At 41.9% G+C, this 24,356-nt stretch overlaps 1 protein-coding gene across 5 annotated transcripts in view; it reads left to right on the forward strand.

The window, feature by feature from the left end:
* Window positions 1-24,356, forward strand: part of LOC147148030 (amyloid-beta A4 precursor protein-binding family A member 1-like) — a 146,805-nt gene that overhangs the window by 46,569 nt on the left and 75,880 nt on the right. For all 5 annotated transcript variants that reach the window (XM_086031204.1, XM_086031200.1, XM_086031203.1 and 2 more), the window contains 3 exons: window positions 5,316-5,461; window positions 7,001-7,087; window positions 16,292-16,474. In XM_086031204.1, the coding sequence (XP_085887330.1) occupies window positions 5,316-5,461; window positions 7,001-7,087; window positions 16,292-16,474 (416 nt within the window). The remainder of the gene's footprint in view (window positions 1-5,315; window positions 5,462-7,000; window positions 7,088-16,291; window positions 16,475-24,356) is intronic.

The raw sequence follows: 24,356 nt of genomic DNA on the forward strand, positions 1-24,356 counted from the left end.
TAGGAACATTTAACTTTTCACGTTTACACCTTCCCAATTTCCACATATTTAAGTCATTCAACTCACATTCAGCCTTTCAACACCCCTGAAATTCCTGCTTCCCACAAATTCAACTCATTCACCCTAAAAAAAAGCCACACAATTTCACCATTCATTTCCAGTGGACCGGTGTTATTGCCCCTTGGTCTGCCCAGTGCAGCAGCCATGTTGGACAGGGACATTAGCTAGACTGGGGATACTCACCCCGAGGTCTCTCCAGTGCAGCGGCCATCTTGTACAGGGACATTAGCTAGACTGGGGATACTCACCCCGAGGTCTCCCCAGTGCGGCGGCCATCTTGGACAGGGACATTAGCTAGACTGGGGATTCTCACCCCGAGGTCTCCCCAGTGCGGTGGCCATCTTGGACAGGGACATTAGCTAGACTGGGGATACTCACCCCGAGGTCTCCCCAGTGCGGCGACCATCTTGGACAGGGACATTAGCTAGACTGTGGATATTCACCCCGAGGTTTCCCCAGTGCGGCGGCCATCTTGAGCAGGGACATTAGCTAGACTGGAGATGCTTACCCCAAGGTAGCCACAGTGCGGCGTCCATCTTGGGAAGGGACATTAGCTAGACTGGGGATAGTCACCCTGAGGTCTCGCCAGTGCGGCGGCCATCTTGGGCAGGGACATTAGCTAGACTGGGGATAGTCAACCTGAGGTCCCGTCAGTGCGGCGGCCATCTTGGGCAGGGACATTAGCTACTGGGTATACTCACCCCGAGGTCTCCACAGTGTGGCAGCCATCTTGGGCAGGGACATTAGCTAGACTGGGGATAGTCACCCCTTAGGTCTCCCCAGTGCGGCGGCCATCTTGGACAGGGACATTAGGCCATTTGTTCAAAAGTATTGGGGCACCCAGAATTGTCATCCCCAGGTGATCCTAATGACGCAGTCATGTTGTTCAAAAGTATTGGGGCACCCAGAATTGTCATCCCCAGGTGATCCTAATGACGCAGTCATGTTCAAAAGTATTGGGACACCGAGAATTTTCATACCCGGGTGTCCCTAATGAAGTGGCCATGTTGTTCAAATGTATTGGGACACTGAGAATTTTCATTCCCAGATGTGCCTAATGAAGCGGCAATGTTGTTCAAAAGTATTGGGACACTCAGAATTATCATTCCCAGGTGTTCCTAATGAAGCGGCCATGTTGTTCAAAAGTGTTGGAACACCCCAATTTTTCATCCATAGGTGTCCCTAATGAAGTGGCCATTTTGTTAAAAAATATTGGGACACCCAGATTTCTTATCCGCAGGTTCCGTCCTTCCCGAGATTCGTTGTTTCCTTCCTTTCTTGCTTCCTAGTGTCCTTTCTTCCTCATTTCTTCACCTCATCCTTTCCTTCCTACTATTTTGTATTCTTACTTTTTCTTTCTTGCTTGTTTTCCTTGTTATCTTGGTTTCTTGCTTCCTCCTTTCCTGTGATTCTATCATTCTTTGTTTTCCTTATTTTTTTTCTGACTTCCTTCTTTGATTGTTTCCTTACTCCTCTTTTCATGTTTCACTTCGGATTTTTTCATTCAACTTCATTCAACTTCACTCTAACGCATTCTGAGTTTTCCATACAGCTTCCTTCGCCTTCACACTCAATTTCTCCAGGAATTGCATCCACTAGTTTCTTTCTGGTATTTGTTTCTGGTGCATAACATTTAATCAATACTTCTTTACTTAGAGATTGCTGCAATGAAATATAAAAACACAAATTTGTGCAGCATGTGGATATAGTGATAGAGAAGAAAAGTACCCAATACATTCAGGCTTAAAAATCTGTTTATGGATGTGTTCTGTAATTTTGAAATCTGAAGTCAAGTTTATTCAACTGTTTCTCATCCACCCATCCATTATTGATACCGCTTGTGCTCACAAGGGTCGCGGGTGTGCTGGAGCCTATCCCAGCTGTCTTCGGGCAGTAGGCGGGGTACACCCTGAATAAGTTGCCAGCCAATCGCAGGGCACACAGAGACAAACAAACATCTGCACTCACAATCACACCTAGGGGCAATTCAGAGTTTCAACCTACCAAGCATGTTTTTGGAATGTGGGAGGAAACCGGAACTCCCGGAGAACCCACGCATGCACGGGGAGAACATGCAAACTCCGCACAGGGAGGCCGGAGCCGGGATCGACCCCATGACCTCTGAACTGTGAGGTGGACGTGCTAACCAGTCGACCACCGTGCCGCACTATTTTTCATGTTATCGTAAAATGGGTTTTGGAAAAGAGAACATGCTTAAATTATTGCAATGTTTTTATTTACCACAATTGAACATTTCAGTACAGATTTTAGCAGGAATCATACAATACAATACAACTTTATTTATATACCACTCTTGTCTTTCGGCATCTTCCTTGTTCTTAGTTGACTGAGTCAGTCAACTATTGCCGGTATGTGGCCATGCACAATTTATTTATCCACCTTGGGTCCTTAGTTTAGTCACGACTACCCATCCACCATACCACACTCACAGACTTACAGTATATATGAATGTAATATCAATAGGCACCTTGTGGCTGAAGCCAGAGGGCAGCCATCTTATGTTACCTGTATTTCTGAAAACCTTTGTTATGTTTTTCCCCTGGAAACACTGTTTTCAGTGCGTTTTTACGCTGGGATCCCTGTATTGAGACATGAAAGTCTCTCAAGAACGAACATCGATGTTTGCATTAACCATTCAGTGTATGTTATCTCAGTATCAAATTGTGATTGACACGTTCGCTTTATATTTTGCCGCAAATTTTGTCTCGATGGGCTTTGCTTTCATCGTTGATGGTTCCGACGACATGATGCACACAAATCTTTGAATAACATTTAGAGATATAACCTTACATGTGAAATTCAAGAATTCCATTCTTAACGATGAAATGCACGTCACGCTTCTCCTAGACTTATTGGTATAACCATATGCCGTACATGTTGGCATTTTCGCCAACATGTATAAGAAATATTTCTAGTGAAAATCCTTCGTGAATAGGAATTTGATTGTAGGATACACTATTAGTATAACCTTTATTTAACCAGAGAAAAACCCATTGAGATCAAGATCTCTTTCACAAGAGTGACGTGGCCAAGAGGTCAGCAGCACATGCCATACAACATTTACAAGAGACACATAACACATACAATTTTAAGGTGCAAAAGTATTTGACAATAACAACGTACAATGACACAACAAGTTAAGATACAAAACACAAGCACTTTTCAATGGTCTCCCGTTGTTTGGCCCTCAGGATTGAACGAAATGCTTCAAGTGGGATCAGTTCAGTGAGTTTTAGTTCAGTCTGTAGGGCATTCCAAGCTGAAGGGGCAGCAAAGCTGAACGCTCTCTTTCCAAGTTCAGTCCTTACACGAGGAACATATAAAACAAGAGTAAGGCAGGAACGCAAGGCATAGCTGCTATTTGTCTTATGTAGAACACCGCACAAATAAGAAGGGAGCAAGCCCAAGAGAGCCTTATAAATTAGCGTTAACCAATGTGCATATCTGCGTGCACTCAAGGAAGGCAAGTCTGATTTCCGATACAATTCACAATGGTGGGTGAGACGACTACAACCGGGTGACAGATCCAAACGCTGAATGGAAGACAGAGTCCAAAGACTGGAGAAGTTTGGATGATGCACTGGAATATAGCGTGTCACCATCATCAATTATGGGCAAAAAGGTCGCAGACACAAGCTTCTTTCTGACCCTGATGGAGAAGCAGGATTTGTTTCTGAAGAAGAACCCAAGCTTCACCCTGCGTTTTGAGATCAAATTATTCATATGGGTTTTAAATGAAAGGTCCCGATCAAAAATAAAGCCCAAGTACTTGTAATTTAAAACCATCTCTATAGGTTTTCCATTTGATGTTACAATGTTTGGTATGTTTTGTGGTAACGCTCTTGCACGAGAGTAACCATAAAACATGCCAACAATGAAATTGTACTCTGTAAATCTCACAATTGTGTGCCATAGTGACTTCTTGGTGAAATCTGACTTTGTGTGCTGTACCTTTCCACACAAGGAGCAAATGTGTCTGAGGGGTTGGGAGAGGCTAGTAGGTGATAAACTCGTTGAAAGTGGACAAAGAATACAATGGAAAGAAATCAGGGGTGTTGCGGTGGGGGTTTGGGGCAGGAAGGTTGGCAGAGTGCAGACTAAATTCTGCCCTTTTGGTCTTTTCGAGGTGCAGTATATATATATATATATATATATATATATATATATATATATATATACACATATGTATATACATATATATATATATACACACACACACACACTACACCACACTTTTACATACTCCTGCTATTGTTATATGTATTTTTGTATTCTATTTTGTTTACCAATAAAATTTTAAATATTTTCAGTTTCTTTTTTTTTTTTTTTTTTTTTACTAAAAACTTAACTAAAAAATGGCTATGACTATTTTTGTTGTTTGTTTGGGGCAAACTCATTGAGTCTCTTGGGAATTATTGGCACAACGCCACTTGAATATTGACTACAGAAGAAATAGGATTTCTCATCGTATCACAGAGTTTTACAATTGCCCGACAGTACATGAGAATAGGCATTCTGTTCTAATGTTGTAAAACTGTGTGGGTATCCCTTCATATTTTCTGTTAGGCCTAACCTGTAGACTATTAACAAAAAAAGACAGGTAAGACCTGTTGACTGTTTGCCATTATTTTTTTAACAATAATTATCAACTTACTTATGCTGTTTATAACATCACCCTATGTTTGGTGTGCAGACTTGCCCTGTACAGAGGCTTCTACTAGGCAATGTATCTTTCAGTGGAAAATCCCTCATGAATACTCTATTCAGTTGTAAAGTGGTATGGAGCTAGCTGGGGACGGTGTGTCTGAGTACCGCTAATCTGGCAGATAATGGTTGCATTTACAAAAGAAAGGTGGCCAATTGTAGGCTGTTGAGTTGTTAGTTCAAAATTTCACAGCCTTTTGGCTGTGCTCTAGACATTAGACGGGGGGTAAGAAAACCTCAGTCTTTCTAATGTTAAAACTAGTCAAGTCATGTAGTTCAAGTCTAAGTCAAATTAAGTCACTTCGATACCAATTCCCAAGTGAATTCATTCCCATGTTTTTGGAAAGCAAGCCGCGAGTCCTAAAAATAGCAATTTTCTCCGATCTCTGCCTAAGAGTCCTGTGGTAAGCAAGATCTGACAATCTTAAAACTACAGAAGTGTGCAAACCATGCTCCTAGCCATCATGTGAAGGATCATATGAATATAGACTCCATTCTTTATTCATGCCTTCTTCTTTCTAACTGTTCAGTCCGAGGCCCATGTGACCCAGATGGCCTGATTGATGGGATCATCTTTGCAGTCAACTACTTGGGCTCCACTCAGATGCTGTCAGTTAAGACGCCCACCAAGAACATCCGCATGATGCAGTCACAGGAGGCTGTCACACGCATCAAGGTGAAATATACCCAGCCTACTCATATGCACTTCCAGTTACACTCTTGCATTCAGACTTCACACACATATTTATAGTTTGCGCACACAGTCCTTTACTTTGGGTCCACCACCCATGGGCCGTCCGTGGGACAATACAGTGTGAATTGGGTGGTGGATAAAGGGCACAATGGTAGTCTGATCCTCATCTGAAGATGGCTCTAATCATGTGAAACATTACCTCTCTGGCAGGGAACAGCCTCTGCAGTCTTATGTGACATGCAATATCGAACACTTCTGGCTTGATATAACTTGGATTCTACAACCAGCCTTCTTGAAAGGTGTTGGAGTCTCTTCCCCTCAACTCTCTTAAGTTGCTCATAATGAGACGTTACAAGGGGTCGAGGTATATTTATTGCCCCCTGATATGGGCTTCTGTACTCATTATAGATTGTCCCTAACAAACACTAAGCTGGTCTTAAGGATGTCCAAATGCACACTTGCCACCAGGACCCCCAAGGCTGCAGTGCAATGACTGAATTTGCGGTTATGTCTGGATGTCACACATTTGAGGGGCAGAGCAGTCAGTGGTTTGCCACCTGGTTGTGTATTAGGTCTGAGGAAGATGATCTGGCCTGGCTGTCCAAAACCTATTGTGAGGTCTGCTCTTAAACTCTAAACCAGGGGTCGGCAACCTTTGACAGCGAAAGAGCCATTTTGACCTGGTTTCCACGGAAAAGAAAACACCAGGACAAACACTTTTTGACATTAACCTCCAAAAACACTTTTTTTTAATTTCCCAGGCACCGTTAAGTCCAGGTTGTATAATACCTTGTATTGCTATTTCACACTCGCATCCACATAATAGTACCTACAAAATACATTCATTCGGTAGTTTGATGCTTGAATTAAGAGTATAAAAACCACGCAGAGCCACAACATGAGTATGAAAGAGCCGCAGTTGCTGAACCAAGCTCTAAACACTACAAATGTAAGATAACACTCCGTCCCTCTGGGATGGGATGATAATTCATTCTAAACACTTATGTTTCAAATGTTTGCCATTGAGTGAGAATGAAGTTGAATCCGGGCCACTGCAGAAAGCCATAGTGATAGCGTAACTAGCAGATGAGCTACCGACATGGGCAGCCCTACATAACAGCATAGAACTATTCATGGCTGACCTTGTTCCACTCCCGATGTGCTAAGTTATGCAGTTTTCACGAACGCCAGCTCATAAAAGTTCAGTGCAGCTATTGTTCAATAAGTCGGGTTAATGTGCAACGCATCAAGTAATAACTATTACTCAATTTTACAAACACAAAGGGCAAATAGAGTAAACAAACTCGCTGCGGTAACATCACTTGCGTTGGGAGACATGAGCTGACATCATCTTCCTTGTCAGAGTCACATGACCAGAGGAGCAAAACTTGATTGGTTGGACGTTGGATTAATTGAGACAGGGAATGATTGGTCCTTCTTGGATGCCAGATAAATATACGCTCTCTTGCTGTTTTTGTATATGTCTTTTATACTTGTTCTTACATGTGGACATGTTTGTAGGCCCCTGAGGATAATGCCCAGGCAATGACAGAGGTTGATCTCTTCATCTCCACTCAGAGAATAAAAATGCTCAGTGCAGATTCCCAGGTACTACACTTGCCTTGCTGATGGTAGTGCACAAAACCACAAGTGCCCCTTTTAACCATTACCAAATAATTGGTTCTATGGCCAGATCATTCTATATATGGGAGTGTATTATCATCCTCTTAATAATGTTCAGTTCGTCTTATTTTACTTGATTGAGAAGTACACAATAATTTCAAAGCTAGATATACAGTAGAAATACAACACAGAGTTTTCCAATTAAAGCTATATTTCAATTTCACATACAGCATTATTATGTTGAAATTGACATCATCTTGAATTCTAGTCAAAATTAAATAGATAACCATGCTTGTATATTACAAAGAGGTACATGTGTTATTTCAATGTTTTTCAAACTGTGTGCCAATATTGAGATATTGTCAGGTGTGTCGTGGGAAATTATCTAATTTGTGTGCATGTGCGGTCTAGGGCCTGGCAGTGTAATCGTGTCTTTACGACATTGTAGTACTCTTCCATACCAGCAGGTGGCAGCTGCAGCAGCAGGTAGCTAATTGTCTTTGTTTAGAGACAAATAATTAGTGACACGTTTATCCAAACAGGCCCATGTTTTACGCTGAGTGAGTATCAATATGAAACATTATAAAATACTTTTTTCTTTGTGTTTATTTAATTCCTATTCAAGAAGTTATAATATAATGTCATTCTTCAATGTTAAAAATGCTTATATAAACAATATAACACTTATATTGTTCAAAATAAGCTTTTTTTTCACAATTTCAGCTGCTGGTGTGCCACGGGATTTTTTCAATGAAATAAATGTGCCTTGACTAAAAAAAGTTTGAAAAACACTGTTATTTCAAACCCCAATTCCAATGAAGTTCTGATGTAAATGTAAATAAAAACAGAATACAATTATTTGCAATTCATTGAATATACAACAAGGAATTATGTTACTAGTTTGTTACCCCGTCATTCCTTTTAACAACACTCAGTAACACGTACAGAATGTGGTTTGGCATAAGTCTTGTTTAAGTAAGCATGGACATCCATGAAAAAGAGGCTGCTTGAATGGCAGCATGCACTGCTGCAAAACCTGTATGCAACTTTCAGAATTAATGGTACCACAGATGTGCAGGTTACCAATGCCATGGGCACAAACACACCCTCATACGGTCACAGGTGTTGTTTTTTTAACCTTGCGCTGATAACAATGCTGGTGGTTCTTTTTCTCATTTGCCCGAAGGACACAACATTCATGATTTCCAAAACTTGAAACGTAGACTCGTCAGACCACAGCACACTTTTCCACTTTGCATCATTCAATCTCAGATGACTTGGGCTCAGAGACGCATTTCTAGGTGTTTTTGATATACAGTATGGCTTTTGCTTTGCATGGTAGAGTTTTAACTTGTATTTGCAGATGTAACAATGAGCTTTGTTACATGAAACTGATGATAGTTTTATGAAGTGTTACTGGCAAAATCCTTTACATAACGATGCTAGCTTTTAATGCAATGTTTCCTGAAGGATTTAAATGGGCATTTAATGTTGGTTTATGGCCTTGCCAGTTACTTGCAGAGCTTTTTCCAGTTTTATATGCCGTCATGAAATTCCTAAATACCTTGAAATTGTTTGTTGAGAAATATTCTTAAACTGTTGGACCAGTTCATGCAGTTGTTCACAAAGTGATGAGCCTCGCCCTTCCTTGCTTGTGAGCTTGCATGTGAGCCTTTCTGGGATGCTCCTTTTGTATCCAAACATTACACTCACCTGTTTCCGATTAACCTGTGGAATGTTACAAAAAGGTGTTTTTAGGGCGTGAGCAGCGAACACTGCGAGGTCCCTATTGTTTTTGTAGAAATTATTATTATTATTATTATTATTATTAGGGCCTAAGTAGCAAGCGCTGAGAGGTCCCTATTGTTTTTGTAGACATTCTTCTTCTTGTTCTTCTTCTTATTATTATTATTAGGGCCCGAGCAGCGACCGCTGCCAAAATTGTCATTTTTTACTTTTCTATTTACTGTACAAAGCCCGTTCAATGAATCCGACAGAAAATATGTCAGAAAAGTCTCAAGACATTGATCTTGCTCTACGCTGAATATTGTGAGTTTTTGATGAAGGGCGTGGTCATTACGGTGCTGCAAAATCTGATAATTCAACGTGACCATAAATGCAGTTTTAACTTGACCCAAATCATCCAATCTTCTCGAAATGTTTAATATTTTATGATAGCCAAGGGCTGAAGACATCTACAAACTCATTTTTCATCGTAGTGGTAGCGCCACTTAGTGGCTGAAGGTAATACATGCTTTTTTCTTTGATGTTTTTATGCTAGAAATCTCACGAAATTTTGCACATACATCAAGCCTGGTGAAATCATCAATATTTTTTTATTTAATTGTGCAATTTGTAAAAAATGGCTCGCTAGCGCCCCCTAGGAAAAAAAAAAATTAGCCCCGGGTGTACGTTTCACCTAGATCAACGAAAATTTGGTGGTATATGTTACAATTCAAGGCCGACAAAAAAGTATCCTGGAGCCATATGCTAAACCAACAAGAAGTTCGCCATTTTGAATTAAGTGTAAAGTATGACTTTGCTCTGCCTACCATAGCTGCTGGAATTTGACGCACATGATAATTTCTTCGAAAAAACTACTGATATTTGATAATAGTCGAAGCCTGCAGACATTTCCGAACATTTTTCATCGTAGTGGTAGCGCCACCTACTGGCTAAAGCAAGTACATGTTTTATTCTTTTATCTTTTTCTCCTCGTAGGTTAACCAGGTCGACCTCAGAATTGCTCGGAAGACTCTGTAGACCTTCCTGATGTTAAAATACGATATTTGTGATTTTTCGTTAAAAGCTGTCGCCATGGCAAAAGGCTGTTCGCACATAAAAGTACACCGATTTTGGCGGTCTAAACATTCATGAAAATTTGCACACACATCAGGCCTGGTGAAATCATCTTTCTTTTTTGTTTTACGTCACAATTATTTAAAAAATGGCTCGCTAGCGCCCCCTAGAATTGAAAAAAATCAGCCCCAGTTGTGAAGACATCTACGAACGTATTCGTCATCGTAGTGGTAGCGCCACCTAGTGGCTGAGGGAAATACATGTTTTTTTTCTTTGATGTTATCCTAGCAGGTTCACCGGGTCCATCTCATCTTTGCTCGGAAGAGTGTTTAGGCCTTCCTAATATTAAAACACAAAATTTGTGATTTTTCGTGTAAAGCTGTTGCCATGGCATCATGCAGTTGGCCCAAAAAAAATAATGCTCATTTTGAGGGTCTGAACATGCACGAAATCTCACGGAACTTTGCACATACATCAGGCCTTGAGAAATAATCATTATTTTTTTTTATTTTTTTGTGCAATTTTTAAAAAAATGTCTCGCTAGAAATTTTTAAAAGCTCATTCCCGGTCATACTTTTCACAGAGATTGACGAAAATTTGGTCGTATATGCCTACTAAAAAGTCTCTTGGAGCCATATGCTAAAACCAGACAGGAAGTTGGCCATTTTTGATTAATTTTAAAGTATGAATTTGCTCTGATTACAATAGCTGCTGGAAATTGATCCTCATGAGAAATTCTTCTAAAAAAAACCGACTGATAATAGTCGATGCCTGAAGACATCTCCGAACTTATTTTTCATTGTAGTGGTCGCGCCACCTACTGGCTAAAGGAAGTGCATGTTTTATTCTTTGACCTTTTTCTTCTGGCAGGTTAACAAGAAATACCTCACAATTGCACGTAAGAGTGGTTTGGCTTTCTTGATATTAAAATACGAATTTGGGGATTTTTTGCAACAAGCTTTTCCATGGTAACGCCCACTTTGCCAAAAAAAATAATGCTGATTTTGACGCTGTAAACATGCACGAAAACTCATGAAACTGCACACATATTAGGTCTGGTAAATTCAATAGTGATAGCTCGCTACCGCTCCCTAGAATGTTTAAAAAAAGCAGCCCCGGTTGTACGTTTCACCTGGATCTGCGAAAATTTGGTAATATATGTAACAGGCAGAGACCTAAAAAATATGCTATATGCTAAACCCAAGAGGAAGTCCACCATTTCGAATTTACTTTCTAGTTCACCTCATTTTTGGCCTCTTATAAAGATCATATTTGATCAAAATTGCTTTTAATCTGATGTAGTACATTTTCAAAATATTCCAATGCGCGAGCATCCCGAAGTGCCAGTACCCCAACTGTGCCAGGGCTGCAAGGGCCCTTTATAGCAGCTTGCAGCTCTAGTTAGGGCCCAAGCAGCAACCGCTACGAGGACCCTATTTGTTTTTGTAAGAATAATAATAATAATAATAATTATTATTATTATTATTATTATCAAATATTGTTATTTTTCCGACAAAATGATCGTATTTTTGAACCCCTAAATATGCACGAAAACGAACCAAATTTTGCAGACTCATCAGGCTGGTGAAAAATTTGATATTTTAAAGTCGCCGTAAATGATGCAAATGAAATGACTCTGTAGCGCCACCTAGAGTGGCAAAGTAAAAACCAATCCCGGCCCGTTCGACCAAGGCCTACGAAAATTAGCAGGCATGTGTAGCACCCCGAGACATACAAAAAAAGTCAGTTGCATTAGTCTAAAGTGTACAGGAAGTGAGCTATGAATTTTTGGAAGTCCAATTGTGGACCATTTTTGCACATTTACAGGGTGCATACCCATGTCCCGGATGATTCATCCGATTGACTTCAATCTTTGGATACATCATCTTAAGACCTGGGACAATTTTTTTTATTTTTTGATAAACTATATGACGGGGGCGGGGCATCAAATTTGGCGTACGTTTTTTAAAACCTTAATAACTCCCCTGAACATGCTCCAAAAAATGCCAAACTTCACCTGTCCGTAAAGAGTCGCGATCTGAAGACATCTATTGATAATCTTGCATTATACATATAGCGCCACCTAGTGGCGACAAAAATTTTCATTTTTAAAAATTTCTTTATACTGCACGGGGCCCGTTGAAAGAATCTGACTGCGAACTGAAAAGCCTCAAGACATTGATCTTGCTCGACGCCGAATATTGTGACTTTTTAATGAAGGGGGTGGCCTTGACAGTGCCGCAAAGTCTGATTAAATGCGTTTTTTAAAAAAAAAGCTCATGACATTTGATAAAAAACGAAGCCTGAAGACATCTGAACTTAATTTTCATTGTAGTGGTAGCGCCACCTACTGGCTAAAGGAAGTAGATGTTTTATTCTTTGATCTTTTTTTATGGATTTATGAATTTATGGGATTTTTCAAAAAGCATTTTCACACTTACAGTTAGTCCAGAACTCTGCTGCACACCTTTTAACTGGAGCCAAAAAACGAGATCATATTACACCAATTCTTGCCTCTTTGCATTGGCTTACAATTACATTTCGAAATATTTTAATATTTTATTTGTTTTTAAAGCTTTGAATGGACTGGCCCCAAATTAGATTATTGACCTCATCAAGATTTATAGTCCAGTGCTCATATTGAGGTCAGGGGGCCAGTACCTTGTGGAGACAAGGACGAACCTTAAAACCCGGGGGAATAGGGCTTTTTCAGTGGTTGGCCCCAGACTCTGGAGTGCTCTGCCCCTCCATATTTGAACGGCCTCTTCAGTTGAGTGTTTTAAGTCTTGTCTTCAGACCCACTTTTATTCTCTGGCTTTTAACACAACGTGAATTGTGTGGTCCTCTGTGTGTTTTAATTTCATTTTGTGTATTTATTTATTTTGTTTCTTTCTATATTAATTGTTATGATATCACAAACATATGTGCTGCACTTTGTAACAGCATTGTTTTTTAAATGTGCTATATAAATAAAATGGATTGAATTGGATCTTTTTCTCCTCGCAGGTTAACCAGGTTGACCTCAGAATTGCTCAGAAGACTCTGTAGACCTTCCTGAATTACAATATTTGTGATTTTTCATTAAAAGCTGTCGCCCAACGGGCAGTTTTCAAATAAAACTACGCTGATTTTGACGATCTAAACATGCATGAAATGTGACAAAACTTTGCACACACATCAGGCCTGGTGAAATCTTTTTTTTTTTTTGTATTACATTGCAATTATTTAAAAAATGAATATTTAACAAATCAGCCCCGGTTGTACGTTTCACCTATATCTACAAAGATTTCGTGGTATACGTAAGAGGTCAAGACCTACAAAAAAGTCTCTTGGAGCCGTGTACTAAACCTAACAGGAAGTCTGCCATTTTCAATTTACTTTACAATTCGCCATCACATTGTTAGGGTTCCGGGAGGACCCGGAACCAAAGCAGACTCTAAAAGCGTGGACTCCGATGGTGTTTTGAGCAAAACGGGGTTTATTTGACAAAAATACACAAGACCGACAAAGTGCAACTGAAGGCGCTGGTATGACAAAACTAGGAAAAGGAGGACAACCAAAAATGCTTGCAAAAGGCAAGGAAAGAAATAACAAAAATTGCTTGTCGTAAAAAGACAATATCACTCCCAATTCCAAAAAGTTCAACCGATAGTAGCTTTAATAACACAAGATATAATACTTACTATGGCGAAAAACCTGAGGCAACAAAAGGAGCAAAATACATGGCGAAAACATGAGAGGACATCTAGAAAGCTCAATACTTGGTGCTATGATCACGAGCAAGCAGAGGAATAATCCGACAAGGAGTTGTCTGCTTGGCAGTCCTTAAATAGTCCATTGATTAAGATCACAAACAGGTGCGTTGCAGAGGATCCACCTACTGCCCCTACTGGAGCAACCGGGAACAACAAAAACAAAACATGACCACAACAAGAACAGACCATGACACACATTGACTTTAAAAGCAGCTGTAATGTGATCCACATGATAATATCTTGTCAAAATTTCACACATTTGATGAGAGTCTGCACCTGAAGACATCTACGAACTAACTTTTGATCGTAGTGGGAGTGCCACCCACTGGCTAAATGAAGTACATGTTTTATTCTTTCATGTTTTTCTCATGGCAGGTTAGCCAGATCTCCCTCACATTTGCTCGGAAGAGTGTTAAGGCATTGATGATGTCAAAACACGAAATTTGAGATTTTACCCAAAAAGCTGTTGCCATGGTAACACACAGTTTGCCAATAACACAATGCTGATTTTGAGAAATGTAAACATGCACGAAAAGTCATAAAACTTTGCACACATAGAAGGCCTGGTAAATTAATCAATAATTAATTATTCAATTGTGCAATCTTTAAAAGATAGCTCGCTACCGCCCCCTAAAAAATGTATAAGTGGCCCAGGTTGCACGCTTCACTACATCTACGAAAATTTGATAGTACATAAAACAGAAAGAGACTAACAAAAAAGCCTCTTGGTGCCATATGCTAAACCTAAGAGGAAGTCTGCCATTTTGAATTTACTTTAAAGTTTGGACTCACCTTGACTACAAAATCTGCTGTAACCTGATCCGCATGATAATTTCGATTATTCAATTCCGATGTGTGAGCATCCCAACGCGCCATGTACCCCAACGTTGCCAGGGCTGCGAGGGCCCTTTATAGCAGCTCTATTTTTTTTTTTTTTCGTCTTCCTTAACTTTCCCAGTCTTTGTTGACCTGGTAACATTTGCAAAAAAATTAATAAAGGTTATCAGTTTCAATTAGGTTTGGTACTTTAACACATGAATTATGATTAATTGATTACAAATAAATGTATGCATGAAAAATAATACATTTTAATCGCAGTTTACATTTCAAAAAATGTGTGACGTTTGTCAGTACACCCATTGCCGGTAAACCTACACGTCAGAGCTTGTGTATTAGAAGAATAAAAGTGAATACTCTCGAAATACTCTTGCACACAACATCGTGCAGTCACACTGAGGAAACTGCGAATAATCTTACTCAGGTAAGATTATTATTTTTATGTCTTTTTTTAAATGCTCTTTAATAATAATTGCCCAGAACTTCAGATAGTTGCTAAAAGCCCTGTCTTATCTCAGCTTCTATTTAGATTCGCGTCCGGTTCCATCTTAATCAGGGGTGCCCACGTCCAATCCTCGGGAGCCCCTATCCAGCCAGTTTTAGATGAGCTCTAGGCGGGGGGGCCCTCGCCCGGCCCGCGGAGTCCGATTGAACACCCCCCAGGTTGGGCGGGCTCGCTCTGTTGAGCGCATAGAGGTTAACATAGAAAATAATCCAACTCGTGGAGCTCCAGGCGGAGGGGCCCTCGCCCGGCCCGCGGAATCCGATTGAACATCCCCCAGGTCGGGCGGGCTGGCTCTGTTGAGCGCATGGAGGTTGACATAGAAAATAATCCAACACGCGGAGCTCCAGGCGGGGGGGTCCTCGCCCGGTCCGCGGAGTCCGATTGAACACCCCCCTTGGTTGGGCGGGCTTGCTCTGTTGAGCGCATGGAGGTTGACATAGAAAATAATCCAACTCGTGGAGCTCCAGGCAGGGGGGCCCTGGCCCGGCCCGCGGAGTCCGATTGAACACCCCCCAGGTCGGGCGGGCTGGCTCTGTTGAGCGCATGGAGGTTGACACAGAAAATATTCTAACTCGTGGATCTCCGTGCGGGGGGGCCCCTCTCCCGGCCCGCGGAGTCCGATTGAACACCCCCCAGGTCGGGCAGGCTCGCTCTGTTGAGCGCATGGAGGTTGACATAGAAACACACCTAATTTAAATGAACAGGATCGTTATCAAGCTTCTTCAAAGTTTGCTGATGAGCTGATCATTTGACTCAAATGTGTTGGGGGAAGGAGATATCCAAAACAGGTTGGAGGTCTTGAGGACTTGACTTGGGACCCCTGATTTAAATAAATGCAAAGCATTTTTCAGCAAGCGCAAATACTCCTGGAGCTGTAGTGCATACAGCCCTAATTTGAGTTTGAAGCAAACCAAACTCAACTATTGGCATCAGGAGTCAGGGCCGCAACTGGTAGGTCCAACCTGTGTACATTATATAATCATGTGTACATTATATAATCAAAATGTGGTTAGTAAATTACAAAGCCTGTAATTAATTAGATTGATATTTTAATCGAGCTCCATGATTTGTTTGGACATTGAATATGTTGTCTTTGTAGTGTATTCAACTGAATATACGCTCAAAAGGATTTGCAAATCATTGTATTCTGTTTTTATTTTGTCTTTTAGACAATGTCCCAACTTCATAGGAATTGGTGTTTGTAAATTATGAGGTGTCTTTACATTTACATTTCTTGGATTTTCAATTTTGAATGAAAATACTTAAGGACTGTTGGGGCTCTTTGACTTACAGGAGACAATGATGGACTATCCTCTACGCACCCTGTCCTACATTGCAGACATAGGGAACAGTGTGGTTTTGATGGTCAGACACCGAATGCCTGACCCTCAAGAAGCTGTCGACACCTCAGACCCGGAAGCAGACAGCCAGCAGTGCCAATACAAGATGATATGTCATGTGTTTGAGTCTGAGGATGTAAGTCGAAAGCAAATTTATTATGAAACTAGTTAATGAAATATTTCATAGACAGAAGGCCGAGAAGTCAGTTTTTTTCTTGACTATGATTTGAAAATTTTAAAGTTGTCACCAGCTCTGCCATTGGGCGACATAGGCGAATGCTAGAAGTGCTGTGTCTTCAGGGGGCACCACAAAATTGGCAGATAATACACCTTTAACACACTAAAATTCAGAGGTGAGAGCAAGTCACATATGTGCAAGTCACAAGTAAGTCTCAAGTCGTAACCATCAAGTCTCTTTGACAGCGATTGGTGAGCTACATTGTCAAGCTAACATAGCTTGATAAGGTTCACAGGGCTATCTTATATATGTCGGACAGATGAAACGAAACTTGGAGATGTTGTCTCTCTCATCTTCGAGTACAAAACATGCATGTTGCTTATTGTCTTTTTCACGTTTTCATCAAAACGATCATCCTTGAATCCAGACATCGACACATCTTTTTTTTCTCTCCACAAATGAATGCTCGCAACGCACCAGTAACAATGGTGTGTCTATGGTGTATGTTTTGATGAATACAAGTGCAAGTCACTTCATCTCATTATTAAATAAAATGGCGCGGGGGAGGGGTTTAGTTTTGCATTACTGTGCGAATAAAAACACCATAGCACCATAACACCATCGCAACGAGCGGTTCGGACGATTTTCACAAACCATCCTACACTGGTCCCAAACCAGTGTTCGTATCGCTAGCTAAACTGAAAGATTGTGTAACGAATCTTCATGTGGACCACATCTCCAGGGCTGGACACAAGATCCAGCCAGGACTGCCACCAAGTCTGCTCCAGCCTCACTTCAAAACAACTGAATCACCAGGGGACACCGGCAATTGGATTTGACAAAGACATGCTCGGACTCAAAAAGACAGAAACTCCTGATAAGTAGTTCAAATGCATGTTTGTGTATTGTTTACTGTGCTTATCCTGCTAACTTTGCATTGATGAATCTGCTTCTCTATGGTAATAATCATTTTCCTGGTCAGGTTCATGACATAACAGTGTAGAAAACTCCTATCTCCTAAACTCCTATCATCGACTCCTAAACTTTGGACGCATTCAGAATGAGATGTTTCCAGCTGAAGCATGAAAATTGATGCCATTTACAAATATTTTAAACATGAATATTCAATAGTCAAATTTAACTTTAATGTGATGAATTAAGGTTCACCTGAAACGTGAGCTGTGGGGTGGACATTTCACCACCTCCCCTGATTTTTAAGGAGATAAAAGGTCTGGCCTTTTGTTCCCTCACTCTCTCTTGCTCCCATACGCCATCTCTCTCACTCCCTCTCCTGTTGCTATCTTCCTGGCGACTCAACCAACTCCCTCTCACACCTCAAATTTTTCATGGTTTGGCTGCATTTTTGATTGCGCTCCCACGCGTGCTTAATTTTCTCCAGTGGTCGACTTGCAAAAAGCTGAGGATCTGGGTTGTCAAACTCCATCACCACGCATATGTGGCAGATGAGACGAAATCCAGCTCCAGGGAGCAAAAGCCGAAGCAACATGCCGGCTTCGCCCCCCCTTTCGGTTTAAGGCCAGCAAAAGCAACACTGGGTGGTCCTGGTTGAAGCCCAACACCACGCAGTGGCCGGGCCACATGAGAACCCAACCATGCTTTTGGTCCCGCTCCTAGTTGTCTTTTTTCTTTTTCCCTTTTTTTCCTCCATCCACAAATGAGTGAAGGTCCTTCCGCTGCTCCTCACGTGAGACTCCGCAAACGTAAGTGACCACTTTGCAGCTCGCCAGGGCTATTTCAGTGGGTGCATACAAAATTGGTAGTGAATGCTAGCAAACTTTGTGCATTTCATAAAGCCTGCCACATTCACTCTAGTCATCCTTACATCCTTACATTTTCATCCTTATCACGCTCATCTATCAGACGTCCTATTTTGCCCTTTCCTCCCAATTATTTGATATTTGTTTAACCTTTTTTTCCTCATTGATTTAGGCTTGCCATATCGTAGTATTTTCTTGTATGTTTCACTAATTGTAGTTAATAAACATTGTCCATATACAGACGTCACGCATGAATTGTGTGTGTTTGGGTCAAGGTATTAACCTCTGATTTTGTTAAAAGAACTCACAATTTATTGTAGTGCCTTCACATTTCAAGACTGATTTAATGAGGTTTTTCATCAAATTCCCCTCTCAATAACCTAAAATTTTGATGTGGTGCCCCTAGAGGTGAGCAGGGGTAATTGCTCCCGGTCGCTATTAACTATTTACACTTTTACGAGTGACCCCCGTTTTGCTACAGAAGCGAAGCACGCAGCTGGACGACACAAAGAGAGTGGCGGATAACTTGAGCCACAAGAAGACCAATGTCAGCAGAAGGGTAATGGATTGAACGTGAAACAAAGGAGATAAAAAGAAGGCCGATGCCATGACAAAGTCTAACCCACGAGAGAACACACGTGTGGATGACGGAGCTTGAAGGTGAGCGTGAAGCGACTTGTTGACACCAGTGCATGCATGTCTCACGGGTGGTGTGTGGGAAGAAAGTCATCACGAAATAGGCATAGCGCGCCTTCAGGATCGACAAAATTGACCACCAGGATTGGTCGTCAGTTGTCATGTTTGAGCACGAAGTGAGGACAGCGTCCCCGGTTTACGTATGAGTGAGCAAACGGTTGCTATCATAGGGGCAGTGTTATGCGCCCCGAGTGGGTAGTTCCACTTGGTAAACTGTTGTGGTCGCTTCAGGGACAGCACGCTCAGTCCCCCATTTTGACAGGTCATCAACCTGGTGATGGTCATGTGCATTCGGGACAAGGCCACCTGATGCCTCTGACAGGTCTAGAGCATAGCAGTAGGCGATTGATTTGGGTGCAAGTGGTCTGTGCCACTGCACATGTGCCCAGATTTTGTGTTGACTGTAATCGATCAGTCGTGCGCAGCGGTCCAGCAGGTCCTGACCAATGAGCAGAGGGGCCGCTCCCTCAGGAGATACGTAGACTGGGTGGACCAATTGGTATGGTCCAGCAGTCCGCTTCAAGAGCACCAAAGTGTCGAAATGCATGTTAGTTTACCCGAATGCCTGAATATTTGTGAAGCAATGTTAGAGGCGGAGCGACCTATTTTTGGTTTGCAGCCTAGCCTTTAGTTGGTTGAGCAGCGTGCTTACATAAGAGTGATGTCCGCACCACGGTCCACAAATGCGTCATGTTCCAGTGTTTGTTCAAGTTTAGTCCTCAGGTGGAACCTGTTTGAGTCCTCAGGTGGAACCTGTTTGAATTATCTTTGATGGTGAGGTCATCAGGACGTTGTCACACTGGAGAAGGAACGTCAGTCAAAGGAGGTTCACGGGAGTCAGAGGGCAAGTGCTGGTCCAGTCTGAGTAGTAGAACAGATTTACCGGGCGTCTGAGCAACGGGGTCACGGTGGGCCGATGGATAATTTTCTGCATCTCGCCCGCGGGACATTCGCTATATATAGAACAACTTCAAAGCATTCCCGAGCATGTTATACATGGTTAGAAAGCTGAGTTTCCAGAAATTCCGATGATATCAAACATTATAAGATCCAATCATATCTGCAGGCTCGGCGAGCATTTAAGTCAAACTGTCGCAAACACACAAAAAAGACAGAACTCACCATTTCAGCCTCATAAATGTCCAAGATAATGTTATAAGCCATCGAAAATGATTCCATTACATCGACAAGGGCCCAGTAAAGGTCATGTCATGTCATCTTCCAAACCGCTTATCCTATACAGGGTCGCGGGGAGTTGCTGGAGCCTATCCCACCCGTCAATGGGCGAAGGAAGACTACACCCCGAACTGGTCGCCAGCCAGTCGCAGGGCACACACAGACACTGTCACTGAGCGGGAATCGATCCCACGCTGCCCGCACACAACTCAGGCGTGTGTACCACTACACTATCAGTGACCCCTGCCCAGTAAAAGTATTCCAGTAGTATAGTTAGTCCACACCAAGCCTTACATCCATAAAGCCACGTTATTCGCTGCTGCAATTACATATTTCCATAAACTATGCAGATTTTACATCGTAGCTGTAGCCCGCGTGATCCCACTAAAACATGCATGATATCACACTGAAGCTCTGCTTCCTGGATTTTGATTGACACCTAATTTGATCCAATAAAGTAATGTTTTCGGTGTCAGGTATTCAACAACAGCCAATGAACAAATTACATGCGTAAATAGTACCACCCCTCCAGAGCGACGATTCGTCAGTTCTATCTGCAGTCACAACTAAACTTGCTAAGCTTGCTGGTGATTGATGCATTCAACGGCCAATGAAATTCCTAAAAAAAACATGGAAACTCTTTTGAACAAAATGAAAAACACCGTGCATAACTTGCGTAACACACCTTGAAAGCCGCCGCCAGTGACGCCAGGCTGTGCGTAAGAGCGCACGTCATATCGCGTCTCCTTTTATTTTTTTGCGTATTTTTTAAATCTGGATGTAGGATAAGATAACCCCAAGTCTTACTTTTCATAAGAATTTATGATAATTGTTGTATGTTGAAGGATTCCAGAATAGCAGCCTTTTCCCCTACGTATGTGAACATGGTTGCAATTGGATCACCCAAATGGCATACTTTTGGTTCGCCTGGACCACTCCTTAGTAAAACTTGTGTAAAATGCTCATTTTCTGTCATATTATTTTTAAATTTGAAATGGAATTGGGGGAGCCTTCGAGCTGTAATCCCGTTGTGTTATTCAGTCCATCACCCTACTACATAATTTTCCAGGCGGATTTTTTTGAAAAAATCAAATCAAATAAATAAATAAAAAATAGGCGGACATAAAATCCACTTTCTTTTATGTACTCAAACTTCCAGAATTCAGTGCCAATAGCACTTTAAAAGATTCTGACAGTTGAGGAGAAAAATTCAGTGTTATCTTCAAAAAGAGACCAAAACTATGCTGATAATCCAAATGGTTCAAGTACAGCTTCAAATTTACTTTGGATGCACCATATGCACCTTTTTAGGCATTCAGGTAAAAATGCCAGGTGGGATTGCATCAGGAGGTTTTGGAAGTAAATTTCACCACTTTGGTTTGGAAGTTGTAGTATTCAATTAAAAGAGTAGTTAATTTAATCTATCTTTCCAGACTGTGCTTACATTTACATAAACACACTTTAGTTGAGTAGGCTGGTCAATACAATGCAATGCAATGCAATGCAATGCAATGCAATGCAATGCAATACAATACATTTTTATTTATATAGCGCATTTCATGACAGCTAGAGCTGTAACAAAGCACTTTACAAACAATATAATAAATAAAACAAATACAATAAAAGGCTGTGATACATGTATTAATAAATATAGATATAAATAATATATAAAATATGAATACAAATTTAAATAAATAAAGCCAATAAATTGACATAAAACATTATATACAGACACCGGAAAAGAGCCAGAAATTTCAGGTCTGATCAAAAGCCAGAGAAAATAAATGTGTGTCCATTTAAAAATGGACAGAGAGGGGGCTTGCCTAACAACCAATGGGAGGTCATTCCAGAGGGAAGGACCAGCAACAGAAAAGACTCGATCCCCTCTGAGGCTCCGCTTGGTCCCCAGCACCTCGAGCAGCGCCTGGTCCGCACACCTGAGGCAGCGGGAAGGTGCGTAGGAGTGGAGGAGCTCGGAGAGGTACGCCGGGGCGATGCCATTTAATGATTTAAAACCGATATACCAATTGTCGGGACAATCTCCGTAAAGAAGTGTGGAGGAATGGAGTCATAAGGGGAGCCCGATGGTTTCATATGGCAAACCACTTCCTCCGAAAATGTTAAAGAAACCGGCTCAAAGGAATCGAACACTGCTGAACAAGGAGCTTGGACAGAGGGGTCAAATGTGGCGTTTGAAACAAGAGCCCTAGCTGTAGCAACCTTGTCATTGAAAAACTGCAAGAATCTATCACACATTTCCGTGATTTCCGATGAGTCCGTGCAAGTCGGTTGACGGGGCTTCAGAACAGTCAATTGTTTTAAATAGGGCACATGAATTTTGGCTGGATTTGCCTGAATCAGAAATGACAAATGTTCTTTCTTGGACTCCTTCACCTTTCTCTGGTAACGACACCAGCAGTCCTTTAAGATTTGATACGAGACCTGCAGCCTATCTGTTTTCCATCTGCGTTCAGCTCTACGGCATTCTTGTTTAGCTGTGTGAGTGCTCTCATGGCTCGGGTCTAATTTTTTGCAGCATATTTTTTAATGGAGCCACGGAGTCCAAAATATTTAGGCAAGATGAATGGAACCAAGTGCTGAGCTCCTCTGTGTTTGAAAAGGGAACACAAAGCTGATCAAAGGCATCAGAGAACTGACTATCAGTGAGATGGTTAAAAACCCGGCCCCTGCGCACGCTAGCATTAGCTCTGACAGCACTGGAAAACATTCCATCAAAGAGCACAGTCATATGATCAGAAAGCACATTGTCCAAAACATTCATATTTGAGACCGGTAGACCAAAAGATAGGACAAGGTCTAATGTATGTCCGTGCTTGTGAGTGGAGCCAGACACGCACTGCACCAAATTGAAAGAGTCAATGAGTCTTAAAAAGTCCTTTGCCAGTGGTTTTTCAGGACAGCACACGTGAATGTTAAAGTCCCCCATGAACAGGATGCGATCATATCGCAGCATGATTTCAGCAAGAAGATTTGAAAAGTCATTCAGAAACTCCTTGTTGTATTTGGGTGGACAGTATATAAAAGCGCAGAGTACAGGGATGGCACTGGCAATTTCAAAGAAAGTGCCCTCAAAGCTGCCGAACGATGTGGCGAATATACACTGTTTACATTGAAATTTGTTTTTAAAAACCGTCGCCGTTCCTTCACCTCGGCCTAAAGTTCTCGGTGCATCCAAGTAAGAGCATGCAGGCGGTAATAGTTCAAGCATCGCACTGCACTGTATCGCCAGTCCAAGTCTCCATCAGGCAGAGGAAATCCAAGTTGTTGGAAAGGAATAGCTCCCTCAGGATAAACGATTTGTTCGTCAACAACCGGGCGCTCAACAACGCTATCCTTGTGGAAGCATCAGCAGCAGCAGGTGCGCGTGTCACCTCTGATTGGCATGCCCTGGGAAGCGCCTTGAGAAGTTGGCATACACCGCGTCCGATGGTGCATGGTAGGCGGCGGCACAGCCGGAGTTCTTCGGCACAGCCAATGATGGGAATCAAGCAGGAGCCAACAGCATCCCGAGCGCGCCGCAGCGGAGTACGTCCGTGCGTCCGGGAGCAAGCAGGGGACGAAGAGTGCACCTGCTCCCTTTTCAGCCTCGCTGTCTTGCCACCGTTTGCCTCGGCGCCGCTTTTGCCGCGGTGGTAGTGCTGCGAGATGGAAGAGGTCCGCCGCGATGTCAGCTGGCAACGACTCTTTCTAGTCATGCTCAAACGCACCTGAACTTCCAACGCCACATCGCAAGTCCAATAAAGTTTGGCGATCATACACAAGCAGAGCGTTTGTGAATGAAGCACCAATCAGCCAAAACAGTAAAATGAGCCGAATTGTCAAGAGGGTCGCCAAACACACAGGCGCACGTTCTGCCATCTTGAAAAAAATGAATAAATAAAAATAATTCAGACAATCAACTGCTTTAGAATTAATTTAACTCAATAATTAAAGTTATCAAGTGGTGTAAATTAATTGTCACAGTTGATTGAGGTCTTGTTGATAAAGTTACCACAAGACGGCGCGTTAAGTGCATATTCAAACCAAAAGTGCGCACCAGGTTTGGATGGTGTTTAGCACGGTGCGGTTCAACACTGATGCAGTGTAATCACAGCGTACTGAGGCTCTTCAATTCAGGGTGGCCCGGGCAGCAATGTGAGAACAATTTAAGTTCTAAATCACTACAGTGG

The sequence above is a fragment of the Filicampus tigris genome, chromosome 5 (assembly GCF_054856515.1).
Source record: "Filicampus tigris isolate MCC_2025a chromosome 5, RoL_Ftig_1.0, whole genome shotgun sequence".
NCBI lineage: Eukaryota > Metazoa > Chordata > Actinopteri > Syngnathiformes > Syngnathidae > Filicampus > Filicampus tigris.